This window comes from Rhinoderma darwinii, chromosome 2 (assembly GCF_050947455.1).
Source record: "Rhinoderma darwinii isolate aRhiDar2 chromosome 2, aRhiDar2.hap1, whole genome shotgun sequence".
NCBI classification, from domain to species: Eukaryota; Metazoa; Chordata; class Amphibia; order Anura; family Rhinodermatidae; genus Rhinoderma; species Rhinoderma darwinii.
In genome coordinates, this window is record NC_134688.1 from 202,059,474 (window position 1) to 202,072,136 (window position 12,663).

A 12,663-nucleotide genomic window follows, 5' to 3' on the forward strand; every position below is an offset into this window, starting at 1 on the left:
TGGGCTGAACCGGGTGTGTATGAGCAGGGATTGGGTGGGATTAGAGGTGTGGCTTAAAATAAAAAGAAGTTGCCGCTGCGCGCCACATCGATTGTCCCTCTTTGTGATGCTTGAAAGTATATCACAGTCTACAGGGAGGGCTGTATAGCACTGTATGCGGAGGCTGTATACCAATGTCCACAGGGGGGCTGTATAGCACTATATGGGGAGGCTGTATAGCACTGTCTACAGGGGGTGGCTGTATAGCACTGTCTACATGGGGTGGCTGTATAGCACTGTCTAAAGGAGGGGGCTGTATGGCACTATTTACAGGGAGGCACTATCTACAAGGCCATGCTGTGTGAGGCACCCAGGGGAGGAGGGGGCCCAGTCAAAAGTTTGCTATGAGGCCCAGTGTTTCCTAGTTACGCTCCTGCTCAAAATTATTATAAGGTGATTCAAGAAAAATTATGAATCATTGGCTTCAGAAGACAGAATAATGTGGAGGCATAAAAGTATTAAATGTGCCAAGGTATTTTGGAAAAATTTGATTAAAAATGCAGGTTGCCATAGGTAAGAGTGAGGCTGTTTTGCAGCTGCTTTTCCTCTGATCTACATAGCCAATCCTGCTTCACTTCACTTGAACAGGGCCACAATGTCTTAACAGAGTTTGCTGCCTAGGCATCCTCACTTTTTCAGCATCTTTCCCACTATCTCAACACAAACTTCCCATCCTGCTGCACTAACAATGTCACCCTGCTCCTACCCCTAATACTGTGCCTGCTGTGCTGCCCAGTGCCCCCAAATTCTGTACTGCAGAGATAATAGTGACATACAGAAGGTCCCCCTAAAAATATTAGTACCACACAAATAGTGCCCCCTAGAGTAATTAGTGCGACACTCTAAGATCCTCAAAAATAAGTGTGCCAAGCTGCTCCAAAAAAATAATTTTAGCAACTAGATAGTGATCAAACAGTGCTTCAAAAAGTAATTGTGCAAAGCAGAGTGCTCCTATTAGTAATATTTAACCTCATAGTGCCCCTAATAGTAATAATGCATCCCCAGAGTGTCCTATTAGTAAAGGTGCTAACTCACAGTGCCCCCATTAGTAATAGTGCTCCACCATAAATATGTTGGCAAGTACCCCTGGCAAGTGCCCCTGACAGTAATAGTGTTAAAGCATTGCTTCCAAACATAATTGTGTTAAGCAGAGTGCCCCTATTAGTAATAACGCTCCCTATAGAGCCCCAATAGTAATAATGCTCCCCCACAGTAGCTCTCTTACTAATAGTGGCCCTCACAGTGCCCTCATTTGTAATAGTGCTCCCCCACTGTGCCCCCATTAGTAATAGTCAGTCATACATACTAAGATCTCCTTTCACAGTTAAGGTATACTTTTTTTTTAACGTTTGCAACAAAACAAAATACAATTATGCAAACGAATGCTATACATCTCATTGTTGATTGACTTCTATTCTTACAAAGGGGCATAAAAAGAATTGGCCATATACCAAAACCCAGAGTAGGTCCATTCCTACAGTATTTTTTATTTTTTTTAATAAAGTTAATGTCCATCTTAACATCCATCGTGGGGAAAATGTTCGAGGGGCTATTGAGGGACTATATACAGGATTATGTGACAAAAAAATAGTATTATAAGTGACAGCCAGCACGGTTTTACTAAGGACAGAAGTTATCACACTAACCTGATCTGTTTTTATGAAGAGGTGAGCAGGAGCCTAGACAGAGGGGCCGCTGTGGATATAATGATTTTGGACTTTGCAAAGGCATTTGACACTGTCCCTCATAGACGTCTAATGGGTAAATTAAGGAATATAGGTTTAGAAAGTATAGTTTGTAATTGGATTGAGAATTGGCTCAAGGACCGTATCCAGAGAGTTATGGTAAACGATTACTACTCTGAATGGTCCCCGGTTATAAGTGGTGTACCCCAGGGTTCCGTGATGGGACCACTATTATTCAACTTATTTATTAATGGTATAGAGGATGGGATTAATAGCACTATTTCTATTTTTGCAGATGACATCAAGCAATGTAATATAGTTCAGTCTATGGAAGATGTTCGTGAATTGCAAGCGGATTTTAACAAACTGAGTGTTTGGGCATCTACTTGGCAAATGAAGTTTAATGTAGATAAATGTAAAGTTACGCATATCGGTACCAACAACCTGCATGCATCATATGTCCTAGGGGGAGCTAAACTGGGGGATTCACTTGTTGAGAAGGATCTGGGTGTACTTGTAAATCATAAACTAAATAACAGCATGCAGTGTCAATCAGCTGCTTCAAAGGCCAGCAAGATATTGTCGTGTATTAAAAGAGGCATGGACTTGCGGGACAGGGATATAATATTACCACTTTACAAAGCATTAGTGAGGCCTCATCTAGAATATGCAGTTCAGTTCTGGGCTCCAGTTCATAGAAAGGATGCCCTGGAGTTGGAAAAAATACAAAGAAGAGCAACGAAGCTAATAAGGGGCATGGAGAATCTAAGTTATGAGGAAAGATTAAAAGAATTAAACCTATTTAGCCTAGAAAAAAGATGACTAAGGGGGCACATGATTAATTTATATAAATACTGTATAGTGTTGGACAGTCAACAGAAAGTGCTTTTCTCCTGTTTTGTAAGGATTAGTTAAAAAATATCGCGCAGCTGACGTGCAATAGTAAAGAGTAATTTTTCTACAAGGTCCAGTGTGCATCTAATGCAAGTTCTGTGTGCTTAGAGATCTGTAAAAATTTCACCATCTGATCTTGATTTAGGAATTCTGTATAAGCTGCTTAGTATTGCACACTTTTCATTTTCTAAGCACCGACAATGTGTGCAAAAGTACAGGAAACAAAGAAGCACCATAGTCACGTACACTAATAACCTTGCCATGCTCCAACACTGTCTTGTCCCATAAGCCGCAACCGCAAAGAGTCTCGACCAATCAGAATTAATCACATTTAAAATGGCAATGTACTGGCCTCAGTGACAGTTATATGGTAATTACTCTAGCTTGGCACCCTTGTACCCTGTATTGGTGCTGATTGACCCGGCTTCTTTGACCCCCCCCCCTCTACTGCTTTGTTCCCCTGAACTGCATTCCTGGCCCTGCTATATGCCCATTACTTCGCTCATCTAACTACCCTCCTGAAATATACTGCAGACCGGCTACTGTACCACATACGCGGCACTACCACATCGCCGTTGCTGAACCTTGACTTGTTTGACTACCTTCTATACTCCCAGTTGCTGTACTGCATGCCCGGCTTTGCTACATCTCTGTTACCAAACCTAGGCTATCTGACTACATTTATTTTAAATCTTTGGTACATTAGTGACATTCTTGCGTGCTATTGCCGATAACCATATCTCCTATTTTGCTTATTTCGTCTGATTCCTTACCTGCTGTCTGATTCCTTACCTGCTATTGTTATCCGGAGAATTAACCACCGGACTAGCTAGAGACAGTTAAGCCCTGCGACCTGCCCAGTTTCTCAACTCTAACCGGAGTCGTGGGAACGGGGAATGCTATAGGTGAAATTGTATGGTTGGTTGATTCACTGGGCTTCGCAGGAATCTGATTGTTATAACAATATAATCATAGAACTTTAATGTATTCAAAAATATATTTTGAAAGGGATTTAGGTGATAGGAATTTGTTGTAATGAAATTTTCCTTTGACATGCTTCAAAATTATATTTGTATAAATATTGAATTTTGATGTCAAAACCTAATGAGGCCTCATGTAGTTTAATATGGCGTATTGTATTGCCCAACAAGTGTAACCTGTGTTAGGGAATTCAGCACACATTTTCCTCTTTATACTTCACCCTTATAGGGGTTTTCCCACTAACCACATTTACCACCTATCCACAGTCTAGGTGATAACTTTATAATCGCTGGGCCACCCACTGATCACAAGTGCAAACCTTGGCTATTTTCGTCGGCCCCATAGATATTAAATTGGAGTGGCAGTGCACATGCGCTCCATTCAGAATGCTCTTGACTGTGATCATGCAGTGAGGAGGAACAGGTGTCGGAACCTAGTGATAGGTGGCGGTTCCAGTTGTGGGACTTATATATTTATCACATATCCTGTAGATAGGTGATAAATGTTCTTAATTGGACACTTCCTTAATTCGGTTTCACACACAGCACACAGGGTTTTCGTTGGAATGTTTTTCACTGCATTTTTGTAAGGGCTCAAACATTGCAGTCAGATCTTAGTTGGAAGTCACTAGTAAAATATGACAATCTTTACATACACAATGTTTTAGTTTGTGACATTTTAATGGCATTTTGGGGGGTTAGAATTTTTTAAATATAAAATGCAGCATTCTGAAGGCATGACATTTTTTCCAGGTGTTTTTCTCCATAGGCATCTTAATGCAATTTCTTAAACGTCTAGAAAAAAATGTCTGCCAGCCACCTCAATAGCAGGGATGGGGCTTGGGGAGCCCCTAAGTGCAGATCCTAGAGGTGGAACCCATATTTATTAAACATTCATGGCATATCCTGTGGATATGCCATAAATGTTGATTGCAATACCCTTTTAAGCTGTTTTATGTCAAGATTTTGTCTTCCTACACCATAGACAGAACACAAGTAATGGTCACTAAATAGCACTAGCTTATAAAAGGGGAGATTCTGGTAACAACAATATTTTAAGAAATAAAATATAGTCTTTAATTCAGTATATAAGTAGAACTTAAGGCCCTTTAACACTGACCGATAATTAGGGGAATGTTCCCTATCATCAGCTCGTGTAAATGGGCCCAGCGATCACCAGACAAGTGAGCAAATGGCTGATCATATTTGTCATGCGGCAGTAAAAATCATGGTTGTTCGTAGCATATCTTCCTGTGTAAGCAGGGGATGCGCTGCCGACAATGATGCAAACTATATTGGGATGAACAATCTCGTTTGACGCTATACAGTAACATGATTGCTCCATGTAAATGGAGCTAAACAAGTGCCAATCAAAAATCCTTACTTTATATAGTAGGCATACTTTAGGTGTAAGATTTTTCTGTCTGTTCTGTCTTCAATCAGTTCATCAATCACATAGTCATTCAAAGTTAAATATATGATTACATCAGATAAAAAAGAGATAAATATCAATGGACTTCAACTTTTTAATTTGTAGTTGCCAAAATTATCGCCACTCAGTTGGGTTGAATGATGGAGAAACACACTGTGTGAAACAGCTGGCAACTGGGTGCTAGATTTGTATACCCATAATGATTCCCTATATTAGAAAAAAATATATTACTATAGGGAAATGTGTGGGCTTCTACTAGAGATTATTGAATTTCCTGAAATTCATTTTGGGTCCGATTCAGTCAAACCGGGCGCCAGACTCGATAAGGTCCGAATAAATTTGTCAGGAATCAAAAGTCCCCCGATTGCTCTGAAATTTTGTGTATGACACTCTGAGGTCTTCTAGGATTGTATCCAACCCCTTTCAGGACAAGACAGCATTAGTAATGTCAAAGTGAAAGCAACATATATAGCTATGGGTAAACCGGGGGTAGCAAACAGCCTGTTTAAAAACACACTGCACTGTCAGATTTTTTATTAGAAAATTGTCCAAAAATTATCCCTTTATGGTTACAGATGCCTGCCAGTGTTTATACACACACACAGTGGTGTCAGGAGAAGCAATTACTTTTTAACAAGCAGTCCAAAAATATTCCGTTTTGGGGACAGATGCTTGCTGGTGTTTATATACACATAGTGGTATCGGAAAAAGCAATGGCTTTATAACAATTGGTCCTAAAATATTCCATTTTTGGGGACGGATACCTGCTGGTATTTATACACACAGTGGTATTAGAAGAAGCAATTTTATTTTTAACAAGCAGTCTATAAAATATTATTTTTTGGGGGGGCAGAAGATTGCTGGTGTTTATATACACACGGTGGTATAGACGAAAGCAATAACTTTTTAACAAGCGGTCCAAAAATTATCCCTTTTTAGGGGCAGATGCCTGACATTGTTTATTTACACACGGCGGTATCGGAAGAAGCAATGGCTTTTTAACAAGCGGCCCTACAGTTTTACCACGACTACATTTGCCAGTAACAGTGTGCCTGATCTTCCTGGAAAGTGTAGAAATAATGGCTTTTTATACCATTTATTTAAAAAAAAAACTTGTCATTTGGACATAGATTGATGTATAACGGCACTGTATAACTAATTGACACAGAATAATACGCCAATTTTTGGTAGCACTATTATTAGCAATAAGACATGAAAAACAATGACGTCTGTATCACCAGACAGTGCCATGCTATCAGCACCAGGATTTCAATTTAAATGAAAATCTGTTTGAAAAAAAAAGAAATAGTCACTTGGACACAAACTGAAGTATAATGGCGTTGCATAAAAGAATGATGCAGCACAATACGCCAATGTTTGGTGGCACTGTAAGATATATGCAAAACAATGAGTAATGTCATGTCCATGATGTTTGTTTTAGAATGCAGCAGCACGCTATCAGCATCAGGACTAATATCATTGAAGATTTGTAAATGATGTGATGAAGATTAGTGATTTACAAATTAATATAAGAATTGTATAGCTGCAGCAGCACTCACTCACAGAAATGGCTGCCTGCCTAACTAACACCCTGACACTGACTGATTCCTATCTCTCTCTAAAATCAAATTTTTTTTTAACCGGTTCAGGACTGGGCTATTTGGATCCTCCAGGACCAGACACCGGTTTAGCCATTTTTAGCACGCGTTAGTTAATCAACTATAACTTTTTTATTTGTTGGGCTAGCCATGTGATTTTTGCAACTTTTTTTTCCATAGACAATGTAGGTTTCTTTCTTTTAAATTATTTTTATACACATCCTTTTTCCTATTTTACAATTTTTAGGCTTAAAGTTTGAAAATAATAGTAAAAAAATAAGCTTTTTTACTTTTTAGCTATTTTTTTCTGGTAATAACATAGTTTTACTCTAAAATAGGCCTTTTGCTTGTGATCATCCTTGTCTGCCATACATTTTAATATATTACATGTGTATTTTAGGGTAATTAGCTCAGGCCTAGCGTTCCAATTTTTTTTGGGGGTGGGTATTTTATGTGTATTTATTATTCATTTGTTTGCACTTTATTTTACTTTTATTTTTTTATTATTGTGGGCTGTCCCTCAAAGGTCAGAAAAGACCTTTGGGGGACTTTATTTATTTTTACTTTCTTCTTTTACACCATGTTTTTCCACTGTAACTGGGGCTGCACAGCAGCCCCAGTTACAGGGGAAATCAGCCCTCTTAAAGTGACTATTGTCACTAATAGGGCTGTGCTGGGTCTAGTCTAGACCCAGCAGCAGTCTGCCACTAACGGCATCCCGGCGATCATGTGACCAGTCACATGATCACCGTGACCAATAGAGAATAGGGACAGCGGCGCTGCCACTGCCTCTATTCACATACACAGCGACTCATTGAGCGCTGTGTAGAAGAGATCAGAGAAGATAGAAGCAGCAAAAGCTGCTTCTATCGTCTTCTCAGAGTCCCCGGCAGTCACTGACTGCCGGAGACACGACATTCAGCTGCCCGATCGCTCGGGCCACAAGCTAAAGCCCGTGCCATAAATAGTCTATGGCGCGGGTTTTAAGTACCACGACCGTTGGCCGTAAATACACAGCCAGCGGTCGGGAACCGGTTAAATTATTGTAAATCTATCTATTTTCTTTTCCTCACTATGAAACATACTCACTCACACTAATCCCCTTCCTATCTGCAGCAGCATTTTCTGGTTGGGCTATTTATAGCGTCTATGATTCATATGACCGTCATCCAATAACTCAGACCTATACCCCATGATTGGCTGTGCTAGAGGGAGGGCTGCCTACACGGCATTGTGGGGAAGCCCGCTGGACTGCCAAACGAGGACATGTGATCCATCTACTATGTCTTCTTGTCTTCTGATCTGTAAAATTCCGGACCAGCATTTCGAGTGATTTGTGCAGAACAAATCCCAAAAGTTTCGGAATCGCTAAAATCTGAAACTTTTGAGACCTTTGTAACAAATTCGATTTGTGTAGAATCAATTCGCTCATCTCTAGCTTCTACCTTACATACACAATTATACAGTATATTATGTCAGTGGACTGATACTGTATATAGTACAAGAATGTTTGTCATCCCAGCAATTATAACTCCCAGCACGCTCTAACAGCCAGAGAGTGGGGAAGAACACATAATGTAGATCATTGTACTTCAATTATATATTTTTGTGCTAAACACTACAGTAAAACATATAATAGGAAATGTTATCAGGCAATCAAATGTGTTTTGCAGGCATATTTATACAGTTGCTATGTGCTTTAGTTAGTGTGTGTATGTAGCACATCCTTTTTCCCATTTCCTCAGGTGTGCATTGCCACAGTGTTCTCACCTCTTCCTAAGTTCTGATTCCACAAGGATCGGTCTTTTCTTCTGGGGGGGAGGCGGCGGGAGTTCATCTTTACCATGCTTAACAAGAATTTGTTCCCTGGTGGTCACCATAGTTACAGTTTCCATTACAGTTGTCTGTGTTAGTGATGTCTGAGTGGTGGTGACAGCCTGTGAAATCTGTGAAAAGTATTGAGACAGAGGTCACACAATATTCGAAAGACTTCAAAGGAGGCTGTTTGGAGTGTCAATAGAAAATAATGAGAAACTGCATTTTGTATGATCAATGTCTGGTCTCCAGAGCACAATAATACTTAAATGAACATACAAACACATAGTTTTGTCTGCCTCAAATAATGTCAAAACAGCATTAAAACAATAAAACACTATTCTGCAGTAAAGTCCCATCGATTTCTATTTTTCAAGAGCGGACGTAATATGTTGTGTTGGTATGTGTATAAAAACTTTGCAGGTATGAACAGAAAGCCTTGATATTTTTGTATTTTTAGAGTATTTCTGTTTGTACTGTATAATGTGACTATGACTATTACATGTGTATGCAGAGATGGTTTTCTAGTGGCACATTATGAATGTTCTAAAATCATATAAAACAATTCAATACACTCACTATTTTTCACTTGATCATTTTGTTTTATCTTGTATGTCCTATCTAATGTTATCCTATAATATAGTTACTTCCTAGGTGCCGCCAACACGGAATAGCATACAATGTCAATGCGTATCTCATTCATGGTGTTGTTACTAGTTGTAATAATTATGTTTTTTTACATTATTTTAAATACTATGTTCAAAAAGTTTTCATCTAGTCTAAAATGTACCAATAATGTCATGCAAGCAAGAGGCCCATGTTTTTTTACTGCTTTAATATATAGTATGGGTACATAAACCTCTTTGAGGTTTCATCACTATGATTGATGTTTACAAACTGGGGTCCTGTAGTGTCCAAGGCAATTTATCTGTCTACATTATATGCTTCCTTATAGGTCACATTCCCTTTTAGCAGAAACTCACTATGCTTTTCGCTTTAACCCTAGTACTGACCTTTCCCTATATTTTCCACTTTCTTTTCATAGGAATAATTCATTATTTAACGCAGCGACACGAAGGGTTGGGCAAGTCTTAGCGTACTGCATGCTAATGTTTATCGATCTGTATAAGGCTGGATTCAAGCACAGCATTTTGCTGCACTTTGATGCGTTTTTAGTGGCATTTTTGCTTTTTTTGGTGCACGCAGATGTCACATTGAAGTCTATAGTAAAATATAAAAATAAATAAATACACTGCGTTTTTGTTTGTGGCGTATGTTAAAGAGGCTCTGTCACCAGATTTTGCAACCCCTATCTGCTATTGCAGCAGATAGGCGCTGCAATGTAGATTACAGTAACGTTTTTATTTTTAAAAAACGAGCATTTTTGGCCAAGTTATGACCATTTTTGTAGTTATGCAAATGAGGCTTGCAAAAGTCCAAGTGGGTGTGTTTAAAAGTAAAAGTCCAAGTGGGCGTGTATTATGTGCGTACATCGGGGCGTTTTTAATACTTTTACTAGCTGGGCGTTCTGATGAGAAGTATCATCCACTTCTCTTCAGAACGCCCAGCTTCTGGCAGTGCAGACACAGCGTGTTCTCGAGAGATCACGCTGTGTCGTCACTCACAGGTCCTGCATCGTGTCAGACGAGCGAGGACATCGGCACCAGAGGCTACAGTTGATTCTGCAGCAGCATCGGCATTTGCAGGTAAGTCGATGTAGCTACTTACCTGCAAACGCTGATGCTGCTGCAGAATCAACTGTAGCCTCTGGTGCCGGTGTCCTCGCTCGTCTGACACGATGCAGGACCTGTGAGTGACGACACAGCGTGATCTCTCGAGAACACGGCTGTGTCTGCACTGCCAGAAGCTGGGCGTTCTGAAGAGAAGTGGATGATACTTCTCATCAGAACGCCCAGCTAGTAAAAGTAGTAAACACGCCCCGATGAACGCACATAATACACGCCCAGTTGTACTTTTACTTTTCAACACGCCCAGTTGTACTTTTGCAAGCCTCATTTGCATAACTACAAAAATGGTCATAACTTGGCCAAAAATGCTTGTTTTTTAAAAATAAAAACGTTACTGTAATCTACATTGCAGCGCCTATCTGCTGCAATAGCAGATAGGGGTTGCAAAATCTGGTGACAGAGCCTCTTTAAGGTAATATTCTGGTCAGTGTCTTTTTTTCCCAAGCGCAACATGCTCTGGTTATGGCGGGGTTTTTTTAGGTGTTTTTCCTGGTTTATGCTTCTCTATAGGATTTAAAAAACGCCAGAAAATAAGCATGTACAATATGACACAAAGTGAAAAACGTCTTAAAAAAATGGATGTTACATTTCAGTGACGCAGTTATTTGATGCAGTTAAAGCTGCCAGAAAAATTCTCTGTGTGAAGGAAGCCTAAGGCTTTTAGCTTTTGTCTCCAGCTTTATAGTATAATAAATCTTTTTTACCTAGGGAAATGACATGGAAAGTGTCTGCACTATGTCTATTTTATTACTATATTGGCTATAGAAGGCATAATGGAACACTAAAATCCGACCATCATACATCCATGCTGATGGACTTCAAGACCCAGTAGGGAATTGCTTCTGAATTAAGACCACGGTACTAGGAGTTGTTATATGGAGATGCATTGCAGACCCCAATAAAAACAATTTATAAATACAAATGCAACTGGCTAAACATCCGCACACTTTACCCATATACACAGTAATGTGTCCAAGGTGATCTCAACTCCCTAAAATTGACCAAACTTCCTCTGTAATATTAACTTGTATGTGGTGTTTGGTGAAAACACATGCTGCTTGTTTTTTTATAAACTGTACACATTACTATTAAACTATTTCTCATTTTCAATGTCAGCCTCTTGATAAGGCCGTGTACCAAAGCCCTGGAAAATGAAATTGGAGCAAGGCTGCAAACATTTCTTGCTTTTAGCCTGTGACAGAAGGTACTTGAGTATAAATACGTCCTGGCATTCCCAGACAAGAGTGTTCTTGCCTTAACCTAAAGAATCCCTAACCAGGCAGGACTTTTTGTTAGAAAGGCACCGCTATGATAAGCAGATCAGTTGCAATTTCTAGGAGAACGTGGAAGGAAGTGTTCAATTCTCGTGCAGCACCACTGAAGGGGAAATAAAGCATTACACAGGCCCCACTTAAATTAATGGACTGTCAGCGTAATACACAAATTTGCCAAATCCTCCAGAATAAAATATGTTTTTGTAGCCACTCTTTGATTTTGGTTAAAAGATAAGTGTCCTAAACAGGGGAATTCTATTTGTTAGATCAGAATTTCCTAATAGGATATTTGAAAACAGGTTTTCAAAAGCAGACAAATCATTAAACACAGCTCTTAAAGTAGGTATTGGCCTACAAAAATGTTACTTTATCATAAGTAACAAAATAACTAGATTTATACTAATTGCTATGCAATTAATAAAAGTAGTACGGCAGCTAATTCTCTACTGGCTTTGGTTAATAGATTATGTGAATTGTTATGGTTGCTTATGATGGGAATTGTTTACATGGATATGCTGAGAAATACAAATTGAAAAGGTTAATTAAATTGTGAGTATTTAAGTCAGGGAGTAACATTGTGCACAGACAATCCAGATTCTCATAACTGCTTTCAGCATAAAAAGCTTTTCTTATACACAAAAAGGATTTGTAAAGTATGACTTTTACAGAATCTTTATGAGACAACCCTTGTCCATATGCCATATACATATACATATAGTATTAGAGTAGCAGCCACATCAGCTGCAACAGGGGCCCGCGGACTGCAGGGCGCTCTTTACCTTCAAGCCCCGCTGCACACAGGGTCATAGTGCTGGACAATGCCAGGATCTTGTGTGCAGCTGCGCACACTAAGCTGGCTGGCACCAAGACCTTGTAAACATACCTGGGAACAAGGAGCAGTAAGTAAATGGAGGGGTCTGGTCTGACGCATGGATTAATTTTTAGGTCTGGTCTGGGATCTGAAATAATTTTGAGGTCTGGGCTGGGGTCTAAATTATTTTTAGAGTCTGGTCTGGGGTCTGAATTTATTTAGGGGTCTGATCTGGGGTCTGGATTCATTTTAGGGTCTTATCTGCACAGTATGTTCGGCACACATGGCAACACAGTATATCTCTGGGTGCATGTATAGCGGCACAGTATATCTTTGTGGGCATGTGTGTGGCCTAGTATATTTCTGGGGCTCAGTAGTCTGATGATG

At 39.6% G+C, this 12,663-nt stretch overlaps 1 protein-coding gene across 7 annotated transcripts in view; it reads right to left on the reverse strand.

Annotated features, from left to right (window-relative positions):
• Positions 1-12,663, reverse strand: part of DMD (dystrophin) — a 2,416,993-nt gene that overhangs the window by 1,455,503 nt on the left and 948,827 nt on the right. For all 7 annotated transcript variants that reach the window (XM_075852742.1, XM_075852740.1, XM_075852736.1 and 4 more), the window contains one exon: positions 8,399-8,574. In XM_075852742.1, coding sequence (XP_075708857.1) covers positions 8,399-8,574 — 176 coding nt within the window. The remainder of the gene's footprint in view (positions 1-8,398; positions 8,575-12,663) is intronic.